General features: G+C 34.2%; 1 protein-coding gene across 1 annotated transcript; it reads left to right on the forward strand.

Moving 5' to 3' along the window:
• Nucleotides 1-345: 345 nt before the first annotated feature.
• LOC140805133 (uncharacterized) lies at nucleotides 346-11742 on the forward strand. The gene is made up of 21 exons (XM_073161333.1): nucleotides 346-676; nucleotides 2304-2402; nucleotides 2811-2962; nucleotides 3274-3346; nucleotides 3866-3988; nucleotides 4464-4572; nucleotides 5676-5755; nucleotides 5948-6029; nucleotides 7100-7239; nucleotides 7311-7421; nucleotides 7500-7616; nucleotides 7728-7817; nucleotides 7912-7965; nucleotides 8103-8177; nucleotides 8309-8384; nucleotides 8599-8698; nucleotides 9475-9544; nucleotides 9845-9918; nucleotides 10453-10565; nucleotides 10790-11068; nucleotides 11162-11742. The coding sequence occupies exons 1-21, from the start codon at nucleotides 551-553 to the stop codon at nucleotides 11521-11523; spliced, it is 2505 nt and encodes an 834-aa protein (XP_073017434.1). The 5' UTR covers nucleotides 346-550; the 3' UTR covers nucleotides 11524-11742.
• Nucleotides 11743-27947: the final 16205 nt, after the last annotated feature.

Genomic DNA, 27947 nt, shown 5'->3' on the forward strand with positions numbered 1-27947 from the left:
ATTTTTATCTGACCTCTTGGTAACTCTTACTCTTTGCTAATATCTTGTAAGAAATATATTCATGAAATGAAAAAAGATTTGTTAGATCGGATTGTGAGCTCAAGCTAAACGTGATGGACAAATAGTGAATGAATTAAGTAAAATATAACTTGTATCGTATGATGAAGTGATGAAATGATATGAAAGTGTAATAAGGTCAATAAAAAATGATATATATATATATATATATATATATATATACCATAAGATAAATACACACGTTTATAAATATAAATATAAATATATAAATAAATAAATATATTGGGCCACTGATCCATCCATGTAATATGGGCTAACGGCCTTATTCGGGTTACCAGTCCACAGTTAGCCAAAGTCATCACGTGGCATGGGCATTGGATTTGGAGCGAGCGCAGAAACTGCGATCAAACGATTGAAGTAAAATCCCTCGCTCCTTCCGATCGCGTCCAGCTCTGCGCGCCAAATCCCGTTTACTGCGTTGTAGATCGAGTTTCTGCATCGGTTTCCTGGATCAGGAGCCGGGCTTTGAGGGATGTTTAAATTTCTGAAAGGGGTGGTCGGCGGATCCGGTACCGGCCTGAAAGATCTTCCGTACGACATCGGCGAGCCTTACTCCTCTGCTTGGGGATCTTGGGTGCACAGCCATGGAACCTCCAAAGTTCGTATCTTTTCCATCTCGTGCTTTACTGGTTTATTCTTTTGAAGTTGATTGATTTCTTTGAAGTACTGTCGAATTCTGCTTTGTTTAATTCCAGCTTCTTGAGGTGGTAGTTAATAGTTATAGTATCATAAGGGTGGAATTAGAATTCAGTTGGGAAGCTATTTACAAAGTTGAAACTTGCATTTTGGGAAAAATATGGGGCTAAACTTTAAATTTCAGCATCTGTGGCTTAACTAGTTTCATAATTTTCCCCTGTTTTTACATGTTAGTTGAAATTTGGAGTAGGATTTGAAGGCTGAAAATAGTTATGCTTCCGTTCACTTTTCAAATGCACTTGGGAGGTCGATTAAAAAAAAAATGGTTGACCAAGTCCATTTTTCTAAATATCCCTATGTTTAGTGGCTTAATCTGGTTTGGTGGTTACTCATCCTCAGTGTTCTAAAAAATGGTAGGTGGACCATAGTCGTCTGCACAATCTTTTTAAATTAATTTTTATAATATTTTGTAACATTATATATTAATAGCTTTAATTTTTTTTTTTGCTATTAAATCATTGTTTAATATAGGTGGGAAGAACATGATTAATAGAAAGTAAGATGATTTTTTGTTATTTTAGGATATTAAATCATTTCTTAAATTAAGTCAATATCATCATTGTGATCATTCTCTTCTGTGGATGCAAAATCATCCTCGTAAAGTTTTGTGGCTCTAGATCGAAGATAAGATTAAGTTTGATGTGTTAGAACAAATCAACAAATCACATTTCTTGTTGGATTTTGGGTTAGGACATATAAAAAAAATTACCTTTCATTTTTTTAATTAAAATTTTAATTTAAATTAAAAGACCAAGAAACTTGAAAAAAACCATAAATGCAAAAAAATAAAAAATAAAAGGCCTAGCCTCCTAGCCTCGTGTAGGACTGCCTAGAACCGTCTAGGCCGGCCGACTAGAACATCTAGACTGGCTGATTAACCCTTTTTCTAGGCAGACGGCTTCGGCATAGTGACTGGGCGCCGCCTAGGCCGATTTTTATATCAGTGCTCATTGCAACTGAAGGCTGCTTACTTTCTGCAACAATAAGAATAAGTTTAGAAGATCAATTTGGAGAAGAGAGAGGGTGGAATAATGGATGGGATTAGTTAGTTGCTAATATAAGCTATGTCATTATGATAATCATAAGTACATAATCCTTTTTGCGTTACAAGACTTGGGACTATACATCCACGTCACATTGATGATACTAGTGGTCTGACATGGGCGACTGGTGTACATGACATGGCATGAGTGGTGGAGTGGTCGTAACGTTTACATAAGCCAATAATCATAGAAACACAATTTATGGTTTGTTTTGTTGTTTCGGGGTGGATTTTAGGCCATTGCTTTTTCATTGTTGGAAGATTATTTTTCGAAACATATATGGTGTGCCGATGTAGTACTTTCAAGGTTCCCTTGCTTATGCCGGTATTTAAGGTTTATTTATTGTGTAGTCGGTGGTCAACTTTCTCCAGTTATTTGTCTCATTGAAATTGTTTGGTACTTTCTGAATCGTATTTCAATGGCAATCCTGATAAAAATAAAGGGCTCTACTTTTCGCCTCTTCATCCATTTCATCTTACCAAACAGGAAGATGGGGCTCCTGTTTCGATATTTTCTCTTTCCGGAAGCAATGTGAATGATGGGCATTTAACTGCTGGTCGTAACGGTGTCAAACGCCTTCGAACGGTGAGCTTCGGTTTTGCCAATCAATTTTTGAAACTATTGATTGAAATAATTGAGCTTCTTCTTTAAGAGCCATTCTTCTCTGGTTTCCAGTTGAGTTCTGAAATTTATTTGATGTGAAAAGCTATCATACAGTTCTATGTTATTAACCCAAAATGATGCAGATTATTTTGCTTAAAGAGCAGGCGCATCTAATGCATCGTATTTCTGATGAAATTAGCATAAAAATTCATGTGTCCAGATGAAATATTATTGTCAAGCTGTAAAACTCTGTAATACGACTTCCAATTTTTTTTCTTTTTCCTTTTCTTCATGTTTTTCACAGTTCTTGAAGCATGGCTACCAACACACTTGTGATGCACTTGGTTTCTCTATGCTTTTCTTAACTTAAAACTGTGTTTATTTCTTCAGGTCAGGCATCCCAACATTTTGTCATTTCTGCACAGCACTGAAGCAGAAACTTTTGATGGTTCAAGCACAAAGGTCACTATCTATATTGTGACGGAGCCTGTTATGCCCCTGTCCGAAAAGATCAAGGAATTGGGGTTAGAAGGAAGCCAAAGGTGTAGTATTTTTGAAGTCTTTTTCTCTGATGTCATTCAAGCATTGAATAACATTGTTTAACATTTGGATTTTGTTTGCTTTATTAAGTGTATTTTCAATAATTATTGATACCTTGTTCCTTAGATATTATTTAGTCCTACCAACAGATGTCAGTTCGTGCGACTTTGTATTTTTTTTTTGTAGAGTAGTGTATTGTTGTTTAAACGACTTTGGCATGTCATCTTTCGTAGGATTTCTCTAGCTTCCTCAGATTTATCCTCTTGTTTGCCATGTTTCAATGTTTCTAATGTTTTGTTGCTTCTTGTGTCAGGGATGAATACTTTGCTTGGGGACTTCATCGGATAGCTAAAGCTGTGAGCTTTTTAAATAATGATTGTAAATTGGTATGCATCTTATATCTAGTTTCAGCGGTTTCCACTAACATATCCATTTGGGGAGAACCTGCATGTGATTATTTTCTGGTTGCATGGCTTGAGCTCTACAATCTAGCTATAATTGCTGTGAATGTGTCTTTTATTGATGATATCTATTTTTATTAAAAAAGTTCCAATAACTTGGCAGCCTGTTTCCGGATGGTGAATAGGAGAAAGACTTGATATGAGCCTTGAAATGAGTGATGCCTTAGATTTGCAGTCATAAAATGTTTATACTTCTATGTGTCAATTCTTGATTCTTGAATGTGATTATGTTGTGAGTTGATGAATTGCCTCAGAAAATGCTAGATATGTTCATGTGATATCGTGACTTTATATGCATGTAAATTAACTGGATCTCCGCTAACATTGTGTATGAATATCTGTATAAAAACAAAACTTTGTTTTGTAATTGCGCTCCCTCGGTTTCACCGTATTCCTGCTTTTAGCTATATCAAGGATTATGTCTTCGTTGTTGTCCTATTGCAGGTTCATGGTAATGTTTGCATGGCTAGTGTTGTTGTCACTCAAACTTTGGACTGGAAACTCCATGCATTTGATGTTCTATCTGAATTTGACGGGAATAATGAAGCTGCTACTGGACCAATGCTTGTAAGTTATCACTTTGAGCCCATGTTTTCCACATTTTTTCACAGTATACTTTCGGAGAAACCGGGTTTTCGAGGGAGAACAAGATTCTTGTTAGTGTGTCTTAAACTTAAAATCATGCGAGCTCATTTACATCCTTGTCTGGCTATGTGAAGATTACTTCCAAAGTGTTTCTTAATTTGGTGTGTTGAGAGGAAGCTAAGTAGTAAAACATCAAATCGCGACATGAGTGAAAAAAATCCTGCCAGTAGAAACTTAAGGTTAAATGCATGAAAACCGTATAATTTTTGAAAATGTTCATGCTTTTAAGTTTTAAAAGAATATCTATGTCGAACTGAACCAGGTAATATTTCATAAGATCTATCTGACATTTTTTTCTAATTTGACTTCTGTTTTATTGCCGCATTAAAAAAGCTGATTTTTTTAAGCTTAAATACATGATGCTTCATTTCTTCACTTCTGATATTTTTTGACACAGCAATATGAATGGCTTATTAGTTCACAATACAAGTCTATGGAGTTGGCAAAATCTGACTGGGCAGCTGTAAGAAAGTCTCCACCATGGGCTATTGATTCTTGGGGCTTAGGTAAGTGTGCATTTGAATGCTCAACACCTGATAAGATGTTTAGTTAATTATTTACCAAGCTAACTTTGAGATTCATCAAATTTATATTTGAGAGAATGGAAATCTGAAACAGTTCTCTTCTTGAGAATTTAGGTTTAATGTCTCATTTTTGTGCAAGGCAAAAGCAGCTTGATGTTAATTTAATATGATTTGAGGTTAGATGGAGTTTTAATATTTTTGTCTTCTTTCTCTGCTGGATAAATAGAATAAAGGCAGCTATCCCGTTATTTCGCTATGAGATTCCTTTTTGTGATGAAATTCTTGAAATTAATAGAACACAGATAATCTTTGAAAAATAATGTTTTGAGTAAAAGGCCACCTATACTTTCGCATCCATCTGTGGCTTAGGAAAACAAATCTTAGGTTGATGAAAACCAATTGCACCTTGTAGAATGTTTTTCTGGTTGATAAGCGTCTCCCATTAGAAATGCTTCACCGTATCTCTCTGTTAACATAGCTTTCTAATGGAAGGATGATTACTTTGGAACCGATGTAGGAAATTATTTTTCTTTTGAGTTACTTTTACTGATAATATTTATTTCTTTCAAAATTTGAAATAATGGAAGGATGATTACTTTGGAATAGATGTAGGAATATTATTTTTCTTTTGGGTTACTTTTACTTATAATATTTATTTCTTTCAAAATTTAAATAAAAAACATGACATTCTGTGACGGGGTTTTAGAAGGAGTGGGTTTGGGTTTATGTGCGATAATGGGCTGTATCCAAATAGGAACTATATAAAATATATGTGTTAGAATTAAAATGGGGTGGGGTTAGTTATTTTGTGCGTGAGAATAAAAAGGGGGCATGGGGTAGTTATTTCGATAGGTGTGTATTTTGTTTACAGTTTCTTCTAGCACTTTCTAGGGAGAGAGTTTATTCTGTCTAGAATAATTTCTGCTCTATGGGTCATTATCTTTGTGAGGATTGATAATTTTCTTGTGTAATCTTTCTGCTTTCGTTAATGAAATTATGGTTTGCATTATAATTGTGGCTGGAGTTTGTAACACATCCTTTATCCCAAGATTTCTCCTTTTTTATTTTTTATGCTGCAACGATAGGCTGTCTGATTTATGAACTATTCTCGGGCGCTAAGTTGAGTAAAACAGAGGAGTTGCGGAATACTTCTAGCATACCTAAGGTGCAACATACTTGTTTATGCTTTTTTTAACTTATCAGGGGTATAGTTCCAGTTGGTATTCAGAATTTATTGTTATTCTCGGATTGTGTAATTATTATGCAATCCTGAATTCTTTTGGTTCAGTGATTGCTTCAAGTTTCATTCGATTTGATAATTGGTTAACTTTTGGAATTGTATATTGGTCTGTCCCAGTCTCTACTTCCAGATTATCAGCGGCTTTTGAGTTCTATGCCCTCTCGCAGGTTGAATTCGTCAAAGCTTCTGGAAAATGGCGGTATGTTTTTTCTTCTGATATTTCAGTATATTTGGCTGAATTATTTTACAATTTTTCTATCTGGACTGGATGTTAGCTTGACATTACCTGACAGAATTCTTTACTGCTTCATATTACTTAATAGATATGTTTATACCTCCATTACCTGTTAGAATTTATTTCTTAAATATTTCCTCTGAACAACTTCCGCTGCAATATTGAGTGCACAAGAATTTTTATTTAATTTGTAATTAAATAATCACGGTATAGGTTACCATACTTGTACAGATTAGTAATCTAATATGATTGTTATAGTTTGGATTATTCAATCGCTCTATGAGATGCCACTGTTTTTCTGTGCTTTTTATGTGACTATTTCCTCTTTCCTCAACACAGGTTTCATTTATCTTTGCCCTTCAACTTCTGTTGAATTTTTCACAAATTAAAGACGATGTATGTTTAGTTGCAACTATTCCTTTTTAAGTTAGTATAAACTTCACTAACATTTACATTTGCTCTTAAAGATTGAAGACAATATGCCAATGCCAATTATAATTCCACTCTTATTTGCTTTTATATGCGAAATTGACGGTTTACTTGTCGAAGGCGGGCAAAACTAGCTGAAATTTCACCTGGATAGAAATAGATATCAAGCATTCTTCTGTCGCCTGTTTTTCTAAACTTGTGGAATAAGTTGATCATTGATGTTTGGGTTTTACTGATCTATAATTCACTCCCATGCTCCTTGTTATTAAATTTTATATGACTGCCTGACATAAGAATGGTTGTTAAGATTAGTGATTCGTTGGGATTCTTACATTTATTTGTAAGATATTTATTTCGTCTGAATTTGCGCCTGGATTCCAAACATTCATGATCTGGATGTGAATGAGTTTGGTTTAGATTTGCTAAGTAAACTAAAGTAAATTCTTTGATGGAGTTATAACGGCATTGTTTCTCCATAAAGATGGTGGTTTGATTTTTGCTGACACAATTAATATATTTTGATTTCGCTGGTTCAAGATTATGAGTAACCTTTTTTGTGGACTATTTATTTAATGGACTAAAATTTTCTTGTTATGTGTTGGCAGAATATTTTGAAAACAAGTTGGTGGAGACAATCCAGTTTATGGAAATTCTTAACTTGAAGGACAGTGTAGAAAAGGATAACTTTTTTCGTAAACTTCCAAATCTTGCAGAGCAGCTGCCTCGCCAAATAGTGCTGAAAAAGGTGGTGTTTATGAAGTTCCATGATCTGTTTAATTTTTTACAACTGAATTTACTAAAGTTTTACTTTTTTAGTTGCTTCCATTACTAGCGTCCGCCATTGAATTTGGTTCAGCTGCTGCACCTGCATTGACTGCATTGTTGAAACTGGGTTCTTGGCTTTCGACAGAAGATTATAGCCATAAGGCAACTATCTTTTATATCTTTATTTCAATCTTTCATATTGCTTATTCTTGTAGTTAAACTTGGTTTTTTCATTCGTAGGTATTGCCTACAGTTGTCAAACTTTTTGCATCTAATGATCGGGCTATGCGAGTTGGTCTTCTTCAGCATATCGATCAGTATGGCGAGGCCTTATCTGCTCAAACTGTTGATGAACAAGTATAAACAAGGCTCATAATCAAGATAAATACTCTTAATGTTAAATCTCCACTCTGTTTGATGCACAAATAAATCGGTCGGAGTTTTGGAAAAAAATATGTTTTATTGCAGGTTTACCCTCACGTCGCTAATGGATTTTCTGACGCTTCAGCTTTTCTAAGAGAGTTGACCCTGAAATCTATGCTTGTCTTGGCTCCCAAGGTAACTGCTCTTTGTCTTTCAAGGGATGTACAAGCTGATGTTCAAGCCAAAACTAAATTATTCTTGAATTTTTCCTGGCTTAACCTTTTCACAGCTCTCTCAGCGCACTATATCGGGATCGTTGCTAAAGTTTCTTTCAAAGCTTCAGGTATGTGCTCATATATGTTGAATAAACAGTCTCTTAATCAGATATGCTATAATTTTCGCAAACTTTTACGTCTATGACTTCCTTTGATATTTTTACCGTTCTACGAATTTGTTATTCTAATTTTATTACTCTTGTAGGTTGATGAAGAACCAGCAATCAGAACAAATACAACCATATTACTTGGAAATATTGCGAGTCACCTGAATGAGGGGGTCAGTATCAAATGGTTCTTATACAATAATCCTTTTTCTGACCTTTCAGATGTTTCTGGCACTTATATCCTTTGATACTAAATAAATCTTTGGTTCCAATATTAACATCTCAAGAATTTACTGTAATGCAGACAAGGAAAAGAGTTCTGATAAATGCATTTACAGTTCGAGCCTTGCGTGATACATTTTCTCCTGCTCGAGGAGCAGGTAAAACTTTACTCTTTTTCTGACCTTGTAGCAGGAAGACTTTACTGTCCTAGAGTTGGTTTCTTACACCATATACTTTTTAGTCTTTTACCCGAAGAGAATTTATAAAGAAAGTTTTTGTCCCTCTATTAGTCAAAATGAATTCTCTACCCTTTCCAAGTTCCCCTCGCCCCACCTCTCATCTCTCCTATATTGTTACTTTCTTTTGTGTCAGGTATTATGGCTTTATGTGCCACTAGTTCTTATTATGATGTCAATGAGATTGCAACTCGAATTTTGCCAAATGTTGTTATCCTGACCATAGATGCTGACAGGTATTATTTTACTTTGATTGTCTGGTAGAGAGTATTAATTTCTCGCTTCCATATTTATTTTTTGTTGTTTATGTGTTCTTAAGAATCTCCCCAGTGAGCTGATCTTGAATTAATTGACATCGGATGTCACCTTTATACAAATCTTTTGATTGCTTTTTCTACAGTTTTTCTGGGTTGACCTTGAATATGCTTCATGAGGTTGAGCACCATGTAGAAACTTTTTGGTCTTGGGGAAGCATTAATACTGAATTAAAGGGAAAGGTTGATATTACGCCGTTTTTTCAAAATATTTCATTTTACGTTTCTCAAGATAATACAGAGTTGAATTTTGTGACATCAAATTGTAGGACACCATCTTTCAATCTTTGCGAATTTTTTCAGGAGAACAAATATTCTTAGTTTGGTGACGCTGGCTATCTCCAAACACACACACACACACACACACACACCCACTTTTATATAGATGATCTTGCCTACTGGTGAACTTGTTACTTCCAAATTCTGCAAGCTATACTGGTGTTCATGTATATATTTCTTTTTGTTTAGGCGTGCTGACTTTAATGCCGGAGGAAAGTGTTATTTTCTTCCGTTTCCTTGTCTCCATTTTCTAATTGCTTCTTATCCCTGTGATTTTTTGCTTTGTACCCTTGACAACTCCTTGTCATTAATATATGTTTATATTTTTACTTAATGCACATTTGATGCCTTTTGTCATGGGCTTCTCATCTTATTAGACTTTTTATACTTCATCTTTTCTTACTCCTCTGCTGGGACAGTGATGTTCGATCAAAGGCATTCCAGGCTGTTGAACAGTTTTTGCAATTAGTGAAACAATACCATAATAAGGTGTGTACCTGATTGTTGTGGTATTACTTCCTGCATATTGGTAAAAGGATATGAATTATTGCTAAAGCTTGCGAAAAATTCTGAAGAACAGTGTGATTCATAACTTAATCAAGCCCCGTCTGATAGGGAAAAAGATAAAGACTTAATTGCACAACAGTGCATGCTATTTATGTTTGCTTTCTGCTGTCACAATCGCAAGATTTGATCAATGAATCGGATCCTAAATTACTGACTAGTCCTTCCTTTTTTTTTTTTTTCTCTTTTGATTTGAGGATTAATGGTATCTTTTGGTTCCTTTAGACAAGCACTGGAGCCACCACAGGTTCATCAGATGCAGGAATTTCGTCAATACCTGGAAATGCTGGTTTACTTGGGTACGTTGAGTTTGAGTCTGTAATTTTTGGAATTTTATGAGGTATGGAGCCTAATATATCTTTCCTCATTGCCACTGGAATTAGTTTAAATTAACAATTTATAAGGTCCCCTTTGATGCTTTATCGACTTGAACTTGTATTATAATATCTGTGAAGAATGTAGTAAAAGGTACGTGGTTGGAAATCCTTGATATTCTTGATGGGGTTTACTTGTAGAAAGGATGACATTTGTGGTAAAAATAATTTGTATCTGTACTTGTGATAAAAATTGTATCGGAGGATGATTGGATTTTCAAAAGAAGGGTGTTATACTTTCTGACACTTTTTGAGGCGAACAATTTTTGTCACCTGCCTGTTTGTTATTCTTTTAGCCGTCCCTTCATGGTTCTATGGCTGCTATCGAAGTCGTATTGTTTTCTCCCACCCACTAAATATAACTGCAGGATCTAATATTTTTGAACTAAAATGTCTACTCTTTTCATCGTAAAGAGATTTGCCTTCGCTGTTGGTATCACTTTACGGATTTTGATGCAGATGGGCTATGAGCTCTTTGACTCTTAAAGGCAAACCTTCTGAACAGAATACCCTTGCTGCATCGGACACAAAAAATGCACCTCTTACTTCATCAATTTCCAATTCCAGCCCTGGTGCGCATTCTACCTCTTTTTGCATTGAAAAAAATAACTGTTTTGCCTCTTGTATTTTAGATTGACTTATCCTGCAAGGATACGTCTCTAATTAGTTGTTATTTCTGCCCTTTTTTGCACTCAGGAATGATAAGTCTCTAATTAGTTGTTATTTCTGCCCTTGTTTGCACTTACTAGCATGTTGGCCAGTACACTGCATTGACATTGATACTTTGATGCCACAGTGATGGATACAGCAAATGTATCATCGGTGCGTGTAAATTCCCATTCTGACTTGACTGAATTCACCGACCATCCTCCACCCGCATCCCCTACATCAACTGATGGGTGGGGTGAACTCGAAAATGGCATTGATGAAGACAAAGATGGTTGGGATGATATTGAGCCGTTGGAGGAATTAAATCCATCTTCAGCTCTTGCAAGCATCCAAGCTGCTAAAAAACGTCCCGTCTCACATCCGAAGTCTCGAGATAATACTTCCAAAGAGGATGACTTGAAAACAGGTACTTGAACTCATATAATCACATAATGATGCACGCTAGGGCGTGGAAGATCACTCTAGATTTACTTCTAACCCGATGCAATGTTCGGTTCAGTTCCCAGCTCGAGACTGAAGAGCGCGTTAAAGACAAGCAACAATGATGATGATGATAGTAATGCTTGGGGTTCTGTAGCACATCCTGCTCCAAAATCTACATCAAAACCTTTAAACTCGAAATCCAGCAAAGTTGATGATGATCCATGGGGCGCTATAGCTGCCCCAGTTCCTAAAACATCTTCCAAGCCTTTGAATCTGAAATCTAGTGGATCTGCTGATGATGACCTCTGGGCATCCATCGCAGCTCCACCACCAACCACTGGAGCGAAGCCTTTGTCATCCGGGCGAGGTAGAGGAACCAAACCAGCTGCTCCTAAATTGGGTGCTCAGAGGATGAACAGAACCTCATCGGGTATGTAATTTAAGGTACAAGAGAACCGATTTTTGGCATTTTTCTGTACATTTTGTAGTTCCTTTCTAATGGCAACTAATTTTTTTATATATTTTTTTTATTAGAAATCCATATTTGCTCTGTAGTAGCATTACTGCTTTGAACAAATGCCGCCTTCTTTTTTTTCTTTTTCCCTGTTTTGTAAAAATTATCCATTCATTGTACGCTATTATTTTTTTGTTTGAGTTGTACATTAACACCATTGAAACACATTCTGTACGCTGCGTTTGGTTTGTAGGATTAGCTTGGTTTAATTTTTTTTTTAAACTCCTAATAACTTGTTTAGTACGTTTTTTATTTAACCAGGTCAAGTTTTTCTATGAATGATTAGGTTATATTAGTGGGTTAAAATCAAACTTCTTCACTTCTTAGAATTATTTATCTCACTTTTAATCCATATTATTTTTCCAATTTTACCCTTCTCTTAAATTCAAACTCATCACCACAATCTTCTACCGATCGACCGCCGACCACCGCCGCCGCCGAGTCCGGCCGACCGCCGCCGCCGATTCCGGCCGACCACCAGCCGTCGACTGTCGGAACGCCGCCGGCCGTCAGACCACCTCCGTCTTCGGGACGTCGCCGGACCACCGCCTGTCGTCGCCGGAGTAAAGAAAAAAAATAAAGAAAAGGGTAATTTCGTAATTTCATCCAAAAATTACAAATTATATTATTATTAAAAATCATACTAAACATAATACTATTTTACATCATATATTACTTTTCTATTACCATCATTTTTTTTTATCATTTACATATTAATCATTAGTTTATTTTATCTTTCCAACCACACGTAGTCGTACAGTATAATCATACATTGTATGCATAATTATCTTTAGGCCTTGTGCAATTTGGCATTGAGGGGTAGGGTGTAGAAGAAGTAGAATACGAGGATATCATAATTTTTAAGGCTCGAATTTGTTTCGATTTAGATGTACTTGAACTCAAATAGTTTAAATATTATTTTACAAATTTGGTTCGTATTACGAGGTCTGAACATTTTTTTCCTAGCTATTCAAATTATCGTTTGAAAATCTTAAAATATATTTTTTAATACCAAACATAATACTATCTTACATGATATATTACTTTTCTATCACAATCATTTTTTTTATCATTTACATATTAATCATTAGTTTATTTTATCCTTTCAACCAAACGTAGCCGTATAATATAATCGTACATTGTATGCATAATTATTGATGATTACCACCAAAAAAAATTAGTGGTTTAAACTATATGATTATGCTTCACACGCATGATCATATTTTTCTGATATCTTTAGGCCTTGTGCAATTTGGCATTGCGGGGTAGGGTGTAGATGAAGTAGAATACGAGGATATCATAATTTTTAAGCTCGAATTTGTTTCGATTTAGATGTACTTGAGCTCAAATAGTTTAAATATTTTTTTACAAATTTGGTTCGAATTACGAGTTCTGAACATTTTTTTCCTAGCTATTCAAATTATCGTTTGAAAAATCTTGAAATATATTTTTTAATACCAAACATAATACTATTTTACATGATATATTACTTTTCTATCACAATCATTTTTTTTATCATTTACATATTAATCTTAGTTTATTTTATCCTTCCAACCAAACGTAGCCGTACAGTATAATCATACATTGTATGCATCATTATTGATGATTGCCACCAAAAAAAATTAGTGGTTTAAACTATATGATTATGCTTCACACGCATGATCATATTTTTCTGATATCTTTAGGCCTTGTGCAATTTGGCATTGAGGGGTAGGGTGTAGATGAAGGAGATTACGAGGATATCATAATTTTTAAGGCTCGAATTTGTTTCGATTTATATGTACTTGAGCTCAAATAGTTTAAATATTTTTTTACAAATTTGGTTCGTATTACGAGTTCTGAACATTTTTTTCCTAGCTATTCAAATTATCGTTTGAAAATCTTGAAATATATTTTTTAATACCAAACATAATACTATTTTACATGATATATTACTTTTCTATCACAATCATTTTTTTTATCATTTACATATTAATCTTTAGTTTATTTTATCCTTCCAACCAAACGTAGCCGTACAGTATAATCATACATTGTATGCATAATTATTGATGATTGCCACAAAAAAAAATTAGTGGTTTAAACTATATGATTATGCTTCACACGCATGATCATATTTTTTTGATATCTTTAGGCCTTGTGCTATTTGGCATTGAGGGGTAGGGTGTAGAGGAAGGAGATTACGAGGATATCATAATTTTTAAGGCTCGAATTTGTTTCGATTTATATGTACTTGAGCTCAAATAGTTTAAATATTTTTTTACAAATTTGGTTCGTATTACATTTTTTTCCTAGCTATTAAAATTATCGATTGAAAATCTTGAAATATATTTTTTAATACCAAACATAATACTATTTTACATGATATATTACTTTTCTATCACAATCATTTTTTTTATCATTTACATATTAATCATTAGTTTATTTTATCCTTCCAACCAAACGTAGCCGTGCAGTATAATCATACATTGTATGTATCATAATTGATGATTACCAAAAAAAAAAATTAGTGGTTTTTAACTATATAATTATGCTTCACACGCATGATCATATATTTCTGATATCTTTGGGCCTTGTGCAATTTAGCATTGAGGGGTAGGGTGTAGATGAAGTAGAATACGAGGATATCATAATTTTTAAGACTCGAATTTGTTTCGATTTAGATGTACTTGAGCTCAAATAGTTTAAATATTTTTTTACAAATTTGGTTCGAATTACGAGTTCTAAACATTTTTTCCTAGCTATTCAAATTATCGTTTGAAAAATCTTGAAATATATTTTTTAATACCAAACATAATACTATTTTACATGATATATTACTTTTCTATCACAATCATTTTTTTTATCATTTGCATATTAATCATTAGTTTATTTTATCTTTCCAACCAAACGTAGCCGTACAGTACAATCATACATTATATGTATAATTATTGATGATTACCACCAAAAAAATTTAATGGTTTAAACTATATGATTATGCTTCACACGCATTGTAATGCCCGATATTTTATGTCGTGTTAAATTACGATTATTGATTTTTAATCGAGACGATTATGAAAGGGCAAACCGAGACACGAAATGAGATCACGTGTGAAAATTGATGTGTGAGAACATTAGCATCGGCGCACATGCGCGACTATATGGGCGCATATGCGCGAGGGTTCCAGAAAGATTGGCGCATATGCGCCAATGGATTCGTGCACATGCGCGAGGGTACCCGAGACTTGGTAAATTTGAGATATGGCCTCGCGCACATGCGCCGAGTAATGCGCGCATATGCGCGAGTGTAGGTGGGCACGAGACAGTAGGTCTCGCGCATATGCGCGGCGATGGGGCGCGCATATGCGCGAGTTGTCGAGAGCTTCAACGCGGAGACCCGAAGGTCTCGCGCATATGCGCCGAGTAAGTCGCGCATATGCGCGAGACGTGTGGAGCCAAGATTGAGCCACTCGTCCTGATGCATTTTGCGGATATATATATATATATATATAATATATATATATATACATGCAAAATTTCCTCAGAATCTCAGAGGAAAAGAACGAGAGCTTCCGGGAGAAATCACGTTTAATTTGACTTCGAGCGATCTGTCCGTCCAAACTTGAATCCGAGTACGGCACCGTGTTCCTAGCAACGACAGCTACAACAGGACGTAAGTTTTGTTACGTTTTGTTAAAATTTGAAATTATGTTATGCCCAGAATCAGATACGATTCTTATATGGTGTTCTTGACATAGTAGACATCATAGAATCGAAGTCAGATTAAGAAACAGATTGATTATGGAATTGTTATGAATTTCAGAGTTAAATTGACTGAGATGTGATGTCAGATTTGTACGGTGGTTGATTGTAAACGTTGGGAATTGATATAGACTGATATAGTATTATCAGTATCGCAAGATTGTACTGTTATACTGTCAGAATTTGATATAACAAAGATGTTTTGAATTGATTAGAATATTGATACAGAATATCGGTATTGTCATTGCCAGATTGAACAGTGACAGATTTTGAATCAAGACTTCGATTGTATCAGATCGACAGCAAGAAAGGTATAAATAAATGTTGATTCGGGATTGCACAACTCGAGTTAGGTTTGACTTGAATTTCCCTAAATCACATACTTTATTTTATTGCATTAATATTTGCAGATTATCAGATTGATATGTTTATATATAACTATAGAGAAACGGTTGTGTTTTCCCGATCTTTGAAACAAGTAATGGATAGGTGTGATAATCGCCTCTAGATCACGCGGTCTAGCAACAATTAATCAACAAGAGAAACAATCGCGTTTCAAGAGAACCTCCAAAGAACCCGCCCTTGGCAACCCTCGTGAAAATCGACCGACAAACGCCACAAAAGATAAATCTTTTGATAAGTTTGATTTGATACAACGCAAAAGTTATAACGAAACTTAAGCTTGTGTTGAGAGAATTCTCAATATCATAAAGGATGAATAATAATCAATTGTTGTTTACAATGATGAAATTTTTGAGTATATATTGTCTCAAAATCAAAAGATATCAAATCTACTTGCCAAAATAAATAAAACTCTAAAATAGGAAAAATCTTCTCTCCAATTCGTAAAGGACACGGACCCCGTGTAGAGGTCCGGAAGGGGGTCCGTGTAGGCACTGTAATTTTCATGTCTCGAAAGTAGTGGACACGGACCCCGTGTACAGGTCCGAGTCTAGGGCAGATCAGCCTAGCTAGGGCAGAACCGCCGAGTCTTTCTCAGAACCGATAGGACTCTAGACTTACGGTGTATCGAAGAGCTTTAGATGTAGATCGACGTCTATCTCAGACACTCGATACAGAATACCAAAGTCTAAATTAGATTGAGATCCCTAGATTTGAGATAAGATAAGATTAGACCACGAGTCATTGATTCATGTAGTCAGATTATATACATGTTTTGATGTTTGTTCTGCTTTTATATATGTTTTATATGATGGCATTTAATACATTGTTTATACTGGGATATTTATATCTCACCGGAATTATCCGGCTGTTGTCTTGTTCGTATGTGTGCATGACAACAGGTGGGACAGGTACAGGGTCACAGAGGTGAAGACAGATCGAGATTAAAGTGGTGATACCGGACTTGGATTAGAGCTAGGGTTTGAACACTTGATAGTAGTTGTTGAACCTGAGTATGTATGATTGTATATTTTATCAGATTTATACTTTTATACTGATATGTATCGGAGTTTGATTCCATTACCTTCCGCATTTTAAAAAAAAATTTAAACCCTGATTATTATAATTGATTTAGTACCAATAACGATTAAGAACATGATTAGCGTCCGGGTCCCCACACGCATGATCATATTTTTCTGATATCTTTAGGCCTTGTGTAATTTGGCATTGAGGGGTAGGGTGTAGATGAAGTAGAATACGAGGATATCATAATTTTTAAGGCTCGAATTTGTTTCGATTTAGATGTACTTGAGCTCAAATAGTTTAAACATTTTTTTTACAAATTTGGTTCGAATTACGAGTTCTGAACATTTTTTTCCTAGCTATTCAAATTATCGTTTGAAAATCTTGAAATATATTTTTTAATACCAAACATAATACTATTTTACATGATATATTACTTTTCTATCGCAATCATTTTTTTTATCATTTACATATTAATCTTTAGTTTATTTTGTCCTTCCAACCAAACGTAGCCGTACAGTATAATCATACATTGTATGCATAATTATTGATGATTGCCACCAAAAAAAATTAGTGGTTTAAACTATATGATTATGCTTCACACGCATGATCATATTTTTCTGATATCTTTAGGCCTTGTGCAATTTGGCATTGAGGGATAGGGTGTAGATGAAGGAGATTACGAGGATATCATAATTTTTAATGCTCGAATTTGTTTCGATATAGATGTATTTGAGCTCAAATACTTTAAATATTTTTTTACAAATTTGGTTCGAATTACAGGTTCTGAACTTTTTTTTCCTAGATTTTACATGATATATTACTTTTCTATCACAATCATTTTTTTATCATTTACATATTAATCATTAGTTTATTTTATCCTTCCAACCAAACGTAGCCGTGCAGTATAATCATACATTGTATGTATAATTATTGATGATTACCAAAAAAAAAATTAGTGGTTTTTAACTATATGATTATGCTTCACACGCATGATCATATTTTTCTGATATCTTTAGGCCTTGTGTAATTTGGCATTGAGGGGTAGGGTGTAGATGAAGTAGAATACGAGGATATCACAATTTTTAAGGCTCGAATTTGTTTCGATTTAGATGTACTTGAGCTCAAATAGTTTAAACATTTTTTTTTCAAATTTGGTTCGAATTACGAGTTCTGAACATTTTTTTCCTAGCTATTCAAATTATCGTTTGAAAATCTTGAAATATATTTTTTAATACCAAACATAATACTATTTTACATGATATATTACTTTTCTATCACAATCATTAATTTTATCATTTAAATTTAAATCACTGGTTTATTTTATCCTTCCAACCAAACGTAGCCATGCAGTATAATCATACATTGTATGTATCATAATTGATGATTACCAAAAAAAAAATTAGTGGTTTTTAACTATATAATTATGCTTCACACGCATGATCATATATTTCTGATATCTTTGGGCCTTGTGCAATTTGGCATTGAGGGGTAGGGTGTAGATGAAGTAGAATACGTGGATATCATAATTTTTAAGGCTCGAATTTGTTTCGATTTAGATGTACTTGAGCTCAAATAGTTTAAATATTTTTTTACAAATTTGGTTCGAATTACGAACTCTGAATATTTTTTTCCTAGCTATTCAAATTATCGTTTGAAAAATCTTGAAATATATTTTTTAATACCAAACATAATACTATTTTACATGATATATTACTTTTCTATCACAATCATTTTTTTTATCATTTGCATATTAATCATTTGTTTATTTTATCTTTCCAACCAAACGTAGCCGTACAGTATAATCATACATTGTATGCATAATTATTGATGATTGCCACAAAAAAAATTAATGGTTTAAAGTATATGATTATGCTTCACACGTATGATCATATTTTTCTGATATCTTTAGGCCTTGTGCAATTTGGCATTGAGGGGTAGGGTGTAGATGAAGTAGAATACGAGGATATCATAATTTTTAAGGCTCGAATTTGTTCCGATTTAGATGTACTTGAGCTCAAATAGTTTAAATATTTTTTTACAAATTTGGTTCGAATTACGAGTTATGAACATTTTTTTCCTAGCTATTAAAATTATCGTTTGAAAATCGTTAAATATATTTTTTAATACCAAACATAATACTATTTTACATGATATATTACTTTTCTATCACAATCATATTTTTTCTATCATTTACATATAATCATTAGTTTATTTTATCATTCCAACCAAACGTAGCCGTACAGTATAATCATACATTGTATGCATCATTATTGATGATTACCACCAAAAACAATTAGTGGTTTTAAAGTATATAATTATGCTTCACACGCATGATCATATTTTTCTGATATCTTTAGGCCTTGTGCAATTTGGCATTGAGGGGTAGGGTGTAGATGAAGTAGAATACGAGGATATCATAATTTTTAAGGCTCGAATTTGTTTCGATTTAGATGTACTTGAGCTCAAATAGTTTAAATATTTTTTTTACAAATTTGGTTCGAATTACGAGTTCTGAACATTTTTTTTCCTAGCTATTCAAATTATCGTTTGAAAAATCTTGAAATATATTTTTTAATACCAAACAGAATACTATTTTATATGATATATTACTTTTCTATCACAATCATTTTTTTTTATCATTTGCATATTAATTATTAGTTTATTTTATCCTTCCAACCAAACGTAGCCGTACAGTATAATCATTCGTTGTATGCATAATATTGATGATTGCCCCAAAAAAAAATTAATGGTTTAAACTATATGATTATGCTTCACACGCATGATCATATTTTTCTGATATCTTTAGGCCTTGTGCAATTTGGCATTGAGGGGTAGGGTGTAGATGAAGTAGAATAAGAGGATATCATAATTTTTAAGCCTCGAATTTGTTCCGATTTAGATGTACTTGAGCTCAAATAGTTTAAATATTTTTTTACAAATTTGGTTCGAATTACGAGTTATGAACATTTTTTTTCCTAGCTATTCAAATTATCGTTTGAAAATCTTGAAATATATTTTATAATACCAAACATAATACTATTTTACATGATATATTACTTTTCTATGACAATCATTTTTTTTATCATTTACATATTAATCATTAGTTTATTTTATCATTCCAACCAAACGTAGCCGTACAGTATAATCATACATTGTATGCATAATTATTGATGATTGCCACAAAAAAAAATTAATGGTTTAAACTATATGATTATGCTTCACACGCATGATCATATTTTTCTGATATCTTTAGGCCTTGTGCAATTTGGCATTGAGGGGTAGGGTGTAGATGAAGTAGAATACGAGGATATCATAATTTTTAAGCCTCGAATTTGTTCCGATTTAGATGTACTTGAGCTCAAATAGTTTAAATATTTTTTTACAAATTTGGTTCGAATTACGAGTTATGAAAATTTTTTCCTAGCTATTCAAATTATAGTTTGAAAATCTTGAAATATATTTTATAATACCAAACATTAATACTATTTTACATGATATATATTAATTTTCTATCACAATCATTTTTTTTATCATTTACATATTAATCATTAGTTTATTTTATCATTCCAACCAAACGTAGCCGTACAGTATAATCATACATTGTATGCATAATTATTGATGATTACCACCAAAAAAAATTAGTGGTTTTTAACTATATAATTATGCTTCACACGCATGATCATATTTTTCTGATATCTTTAGGCCTTGTGCAATTTGGCATTGAGGGGTAGGGTGTAGATGAAGTAGAATACGAGGATATCATAATTTTTAAGGCTCGAATTTGTTTCGATTTAGATGTACTTGAGCTCAAATAGTTTAAATAGTTTTTTACAAATTTGGTTCGAATTACGAGTTCTGAACATTTTTTTTCCTAGCTATTCAAATTATCGTTTGAAAATTTTGAAATATATTTAATACCAAACATAATACTATTTTAAATGATATATTACTTTTTCTATCACAATCATTTTTTTTATCATTTGCATATTAATCATTAGTTTATTTTATCCTTCCAACCAAACGTAGCCGTACAGTATAATCATACGTTGTATGTATAATTATTGATGATTACCACCAAAAAAATTTAATGGTTTAAACTATATGATTATGCTTCACACGCATGATCATATTTTTCTGATTTCTTTAGGCCTTGTGCAATTTGGCATGAGGGGTAGGGTGTAGATGAAGTAGAGTACGAGGATATCATAATTTTTAATGCTCGAATTTGTTTCGATTTAGATGTACTTGAGCTCAAATAGTTTAAATATTTTTTTACAAATTTGGTTCGAATTACGAGTTCTGAACATTTTTTTCCTAGCTATTCAAATTATCGTTTGAAAAATCTTGAAATATATTTTTTAATACCAAAGATAATACTATTTTACATGATATATTACTTTTCTATCCCAATAATTTTTTTTATCATTTACATATTAATCATTAGTTTATTTTATCCTTTCAACCAAACGTAGCCGTACAGTATAATCATACATTGTATGTATAATTATTGATGATTACCACCAAAAAAATTAGTGGTTTAAACTATATGATTATGCTTCACACGCATGATCATATTTTTCTGATATCTTTAGGCTTGTGCAATTTGGCATTGAGGGGTAGGGTGTAGATGTAGTAGAATACGAGGATATCATAATTTTTAAGGCTCGAATTTGTTTCGATTTAGATGTACTTGAGCTCAAATAGTTTAAATATTTTTTTACAAATTTGGTTCGAATTACGAGTTCTGAACAATTTTTTCCTATCTATTCAAATTATCGTTTGAAAAATATTGAAATATATATTTTAATATGTAAATAAAATATATATTATTAAAATTCAAGAACTCTATAAAAACCAATTTGTAATCGAATTCGGTTTCAAAAAAATTGTAATAGTTTTACTCGGATAATTTCAAATAAGAAAATATTTCAAATAAAAATCAAATATTTTCTTTAGGTTTACATCGGCAATATACGTTTGCATCCGCAACTATCAAGTCTTCACACAAAGAAATGCAATTTAAAATCTTTGAATAATAAGAGAGTCTGAGTATGAGGCATCTTGTAGTCAAGTTGCGCTTGAGTTGCTATAAAGTTTTATAATTCTAGCTCAAGCTTCTACTCAATTAGAGGCTTTCGAGTAGGGATATCCAATGCAGATTCGATCCATCCACTTGATACGGTTTAACTCGAAAAAAATCAGGTTTGGATTTAGGGCTTCCGGGTTCGGGTCAGATCGGGTTGTACCTCGATAGCTGACCCGAAAAAAATGATCGGGTTGGGTTGGGTTGGGTTCTGGTCGACTCGAAAATTGTAATTTTTTTAAAAAATATATAATTAATAAATATTGTCTATATTTTTATATATTGTATGTCTTAAAAAATATTTATTGTATATTTATACCATAAATTTTCATAATTTAATATTTATTTTGAACATTTTTTATTTTTTAAACAATTGTTTATTTGATTTAGTAAATATACTTTATTTTTCTACAATTAGACTTTAAAATTTAAATCATATATACGAGGGAGATTTTGTTATTATATGTTAAATTAATTTTTTTTTGAAGTTTATTTAATTTTCTTAAAAAAAAATTTAAAACAATTCAAAACCGAGTTAATCGGTTTGATCGGTTTGGTTCGGGTTTGGGTCGAGTTAAGAGTCTCCGGGTTGGCTCGGGTTCGGGTTGAGCAATTATTGAATAGTATTGTTGCTCAGCCCGACCCAAACCACCCGAATTAACACCATTGCTTTCAAGATTTGATTCTCGAGTAACTCGAACAATAAATCAAGAAGCTTGATTTTCTTTAATTTAAGCTTTGATTATCCACTGATAAAAAATACCATTTAATATTTATAAATTGATTACTAATAGACATAATTTAAGATAAAGTAGTAATTAAAATTATATTTGAAACATAATTATAATGATAAAATTAATTATTAGTCAAGTTGAATACTTACAAATATTCGAAGTTGAGCTCTGAAAGCTCGATCTTAAAGAACAAAACTACACAATTATGCAACTTTATAAAAGAAAAATCCATAATTATTTTTTAAAATATTTTCAAATACTACCTTAAACTAAGCTCGAGTGGAGCCACTAAGCGATCTTTTTGGCAAGTTTAACATCTAGATCCAAATGATTATTGTTAATCGGGTTTCTCAAAACCTTGGGCTGGAAGGGAATGGGCTACTCAAGGATGAAGCCCAACTAGCTTGGAGGATAAACAAGCCCATATCAGTTGAGGACAGATATTACGGTTGAAGACTGATAAAAGCGAGGGAGGGGGGCTTCGTCAGAGAGAGAGAGCAAGAAAAACAGAGAACAAACTTCCAGAGAACAAAAACAAGAAAGGAGGAAACCCGGTGAACTATCAAGTCAGAAGGTAGAAGAATACAAAGGCAAGATAAGAAGGAAGGAGAATCAAGGGAAGTAAGCTTGATCGAATCTTGTAATACTTCTTTCTTGTTGAATTGTAAACTTGTTGTATTACAAACTCTTCTGGAAATTCAATAAAGATTGGTGGTGTTTCTCCGTGGATGTAGGTCTCTAAAAGGACCGAACCACGTAATCGTTGTTGTGTTGTTTCTTGTGGTGTGTATTCGATTCTCTGGTGTACATGCTTGAAGCATGAGTAATCTAAATTCGATAGTGGCTTTGTTGTTCGTGTACTTGATTTGATATTGGTGTTATTGCTTTGTTGGTTTCGGTGTATAAGAAAGAAGACGATCCTTTACAAGTGGCGCCGTCTGTGGGAACCGAACCCAAACAATGGGAACAATGAAGTGTGATATTGAGAAGTTTCCAGGGAAAAACGATTTCTCACTATGGAGAATAAAAATGAGGGCCATACTCATTCAACAAGGTCTGTTAGAAGCTTTAAAGAAGAAGGAGGAGATGTCTAGTTCAATTAAAGATAATGAAGAACTCATTGAAAAGGTACACAGTGCAATCATCCTATGCCTTGGTGATAAACCTCTGCGGGAAGTAGCAAGGGAAGTGAATGCAGCTGCTGTGTGGAGTAAATTGGAATCCCTTTATATGACAAAGTCCCTGGCGAACATGTTGTACCTGAAACAGAGACTGTACTCCTTCAAGATCAAGGAAGAACAGAGCCTTGAGGATCAAATTGAAGAATTCATCAAGATCCTGGATGACTTGGAAAATATTGAAATCAAATTGGAAGAAGAGGATAAGGCTCTCATACTCCTAAATGCATTACCAAGAACCTATGAACACTTCAAGGACGCGATTCTGTATTGGAGAGAACAAACAATAACACTCTTGTCAGCAATAAGGTCTAAACAATTACAAAGAAAGACCACAATGAATTCAGAACCCTCGGGTGAAGTTCTAGTGACAAGGGGAAGGCCAGACAAGAGAACATCAAAATTTCAAAGAAATAGATCAAGGTCCAAAAGCCAAATGAGACTCAAGTGTTTCATATGTCATAAGGAAGGCCATTTCAAAAGAAACTGCCCTGACAAAAATAAATGGAAACATCATAAACCAGCAGATCACATTGAAGCATCAGTGGTGACAGAGGGTTATGAATCAGCAGATGCTCTTGTCATCACCACTGAAGATTCAAACACTCAATGGATACTAGACTCTGGTTGCTCATTCCATATGTGTCCAAATAGGTCCTGGTTTGAGGATCTAACCGAAGCTGATGAGGGAATGGTTCTACTAGGTAATAATAAAGCTTGTAGAATCAAAGGAGAAGGCACTATAAGAATTAGAATGCATGATGGAGTGGACAGGTTGTTGAAGAATGTACGATTTGTACCCGAATTAAAAGGAATTTGATATCTTTAGGAACACTGGATTCTGGGGGATATACATTCAGATCAGAAAGGGGAACAATGAAGGTAATGAAAGGATCACTGGTAGTTATGAAAGCTATGATGAAAAACTCATTGTACCTAATGATAGGAAGTACAGTGATAGGCAAAGCTGCAGTGACACAAAGACTGGAACTCAACACAAAACTGTGGCACGAAAGACTGGGACATCTAAGTGAAACAGGTCTCCATGAGCTGATGAAGAGGAAGCTGTTAGGTGAAGGATCAATTCAGACAATGGAGCTCTGCGAGTACTGTGTTTTGGGAAAATCAAAACGAGTAAGCTTCCCTGAGGCCAAACACACCACCTCAACCCTTGAATACATACATTCTAATGTATAGGGACCTTCAAGAACACCCACACACGGGGGAGGAAGGTATTTTATGACCCTAATAGATGACTTCTCGAGAAGAGTATGGACTTATATACTAAAAACAAAAGATGAAGTGGCAGGCAAGTTCAAAGAATAGCTGTTAATGGTGGAAAACAAAACTGATCGAAGAGTAAAACATATAAGGACAGATAATGGACTTGAATACCTGTCCGAACAGTTTAACAGATTATTCAAAGAAAGAGGCATCGCAAGGCATAGGACAGTGGCAGGCACTCCACAACAGAATGGAATTGCAGAAAAAATGAACAGAGCTCTACTGGAAAAAGTGAGGTGCATGATATTGAGTGCAAGGGTCCCTAAGACATTCTGGGTGAAGCTCTTTCCACAGCCTGCTATCTGATCAATCGAAGTCCAACAAGCTCTCTGGGATTTAAGACACCCATGGAGATTTGGAGTAGTAGTCCAGTAGACTACAAAGATCTAAAAGTGTTTGGATGCCTTGCTTACACACACATAAAGCAAGATAAGCTGGATGCTAGAGCCCTGAGATGCATATTCATTGGTTACCCTGAAGGAATAAAAGGCTATAAAGTATGGAACTTAGAGCCAACAGGACCAAGATGCTTTAACACGAGGAATGTTGTGTTTGATGAATCAAAAATGGGATATGACTTAAAAGATAACAACTCAACCAGTGAGATCTCTGAGTTCAAGGAATCTCAAGTTGAGGTGGAGCCTGATGAGGAAACTCAAATGAAGGAACCAGAAACTCTAATAGACTTAGAGGATGATTCAACACGACAAACTCAAGAAGGGGAAACAAATGAAGAAACAAACACATACTCTTTGGTCAGGGACAGACAAAGAAGACAAATTAAGCCTCCCAAGAAATATGGTCAACTCGATCTGACATGGTATGCATTAACTATAGCTGAAAAATTGGAAACCATGGAACCTTCATCCTACAAAGAAGCGGTGACGAGCAACTGCAGCAAGAAATGGATAAAAGCAATGGATGAGGAGATGGAGTCGTTGAATAAGAATGAGACATGGAAACTTGTTGATAAACCCAAGGATAAAAAGGTATTAGGATGCAAATGGATTTATAAACTCAAAGAATCAAATCCAGCAACTAAGGATATAAAATACAAGGCAAGATTGGTTGCAAAGGGCTGCACTCAACGTGAAGGGATAGACTTCAATGAAATTTACTCACCAGTAGTAAAATAGCTCAATAAGATTAATTCTTGCATTGGTCACTCAGCTGGATTTGGAGCTACATCAGTTAGATGTCAAAACCGCTTTCTTACATGGAGAACTTGAAGAAACAATCTTCATGGAACAACCAAAAGGTTATGTCACAACTGAAAATCAAGAAAAAGTCTGCCTCTTACAGAAGTCTCTTTACGGTATAAAACAAATTCCTAGGCAATGGAATAAGATGTTTGATGTTTATATGAAAGAGATAGGAATGCACATGAGCGATTTTGACAGTTGTGTCTATCTGAAGAAGGAAGGAGGAAGAGTCATGTTTTATATTTTGATATATGTAGATGACATACTCATTGCCAGTGACAACATGGAAGAAATAAGGATGATGAAACAACAACTGAATATAAAATTCGAAATGAAAAACTTGGGAGAAGCAAGGAAAATTCTGGGCATGGATATTCAAATACATAGAACAGAAAAAAGCTTGTTTCTAAGTCAAGGACAATACTTAAGGAAGGTATTGATAAAGTACAACATGCACAAGGCTAAGATAGTATCATCACCACTTGGACAACAGTTCAAACTCTCAAAAGATCAAACTCCGCATGATGAAGAAGAAACTGAAAGAATGAAACACATTCCATATGCAAGTGGTGTGGGGAGCCTAATGTATGGAATGGTTTGTAGCAAACCTGATTTAGCGTTTGCCATAAGTGTGGTATCAAGATTCATGGCTAATCCTGGACCAGCTCATTGGGAAGGATTAAAGTGGTTATTGAGATATGTGAAAGGTGCTGCAGATATCGGACTAAAATTCAAACACATAAGTGAGAAAGAACAACCATTAGTGGGCTATGTGGATTCAGACTTTGCTGGAAATATAGACACTCGGAAATTCACAACTGGATATGTTTTCACCGTGTTTGGGACAACCATTACTTGGAAAGCAACTCTCCAGTCAGTCGTGGCTCTATCAACCACTGAGGCAGAGTTTATAGCTGCCACCGAAGCCATCAAGGAAGCTTTATGGCTAAAAGGTTTCATTGATGAACTTGGAATAAGACAAGATGTAGTAATTGTACATTGTGACAACCAAAGTGCAATACATTTGTCAAAGCATCAGGTATATCACGAACGGTCTAAACACATTGATGTAAAGATGCATTTTGTCAGAGACATTTTGAATAGAAAGGAAGTGTCCCTGAAGAAAATTGCATCAGAGGATAATCCTGCCGATATGCTAACAAAGACACTGCCTTATACTAAGTTCAAACATTGCTTGAACTTAGTAAATGTAGTGGAAGACAAGTAAAGTTCGTCTAAGGAAGAGAAGCAGCCAACCTTTAGAGAAAAGGTGGAGATTGTTAATCGGGTTTCTCAAAAACTTGGGCTGGAAGGGAATGGGCTACTCAAGGATGAAGCCCAACTAGCTTGGAGGATAAACAAGCCCATATCAGTTGAGGACAGATATTACGGTTGAAGACTGATAAAAGAGAGGGAGGGGGGCTTCTTCAGAGAGAGAGAGAGCAAGAAAAACACAGAACAAACTTCCAGAGAACAAAAACAAGAAAGGAGGAAACCCGGTGAACTATCAAATTAGAAGGTAGAAGAATACAGAGGCAAGATAAGAAGGAAGGAGAATCAAGGGAAGTAAGCTTGATCGAATCTTGTAATACTTCTTTCTTGTTGAATTGGTAAACTTGTTGTATTACAAACTCTTCTGGAAATTCAATAAAGATTGGTGGTGTTTCTCCGTGGATGTAGGTCTCTAAAAGGACCAAACCA

This window comes from Primulina eburnea, chromosome 11, assembly GCF_022965805.1.
Source record: "Primulina eburnea isolate SZY01 chromosome 11, ASM2296580v1, whole genome shotgun sequence".
NCBI classification, from domain to species: Eukaryota; Viridiplantae; Streptophyta; class Magnoliopsida; order Lamiales; family Gesneriaceae; genus Primulina; species Primulina eburnea.

Bases quoted from the DNA above. Each gene is read 5' to 3' on its own strand.
- LOC140805133 (XM_073161333.1), top strand. From the start codon at position 551: ATGTTTAAATTTCTGAAAGGGGTGGTCGGCGGATCCGGTACCGGCCTG. The intron at 5,756-5,947 runs GTGCAACATACT...GGTCTGTCCCAG, and splicing joins ATACTTCTAGCATACCTAAG to TCTCTACTTCCAGATTATCA. The intron at 7,240-7,310 runs GTGGTGTTTATG...TTACTTTTTTAG, and splicing joins GCCAAATAGTGCTGAAAAAG to TTGCTTCCATTACTAGCGTC.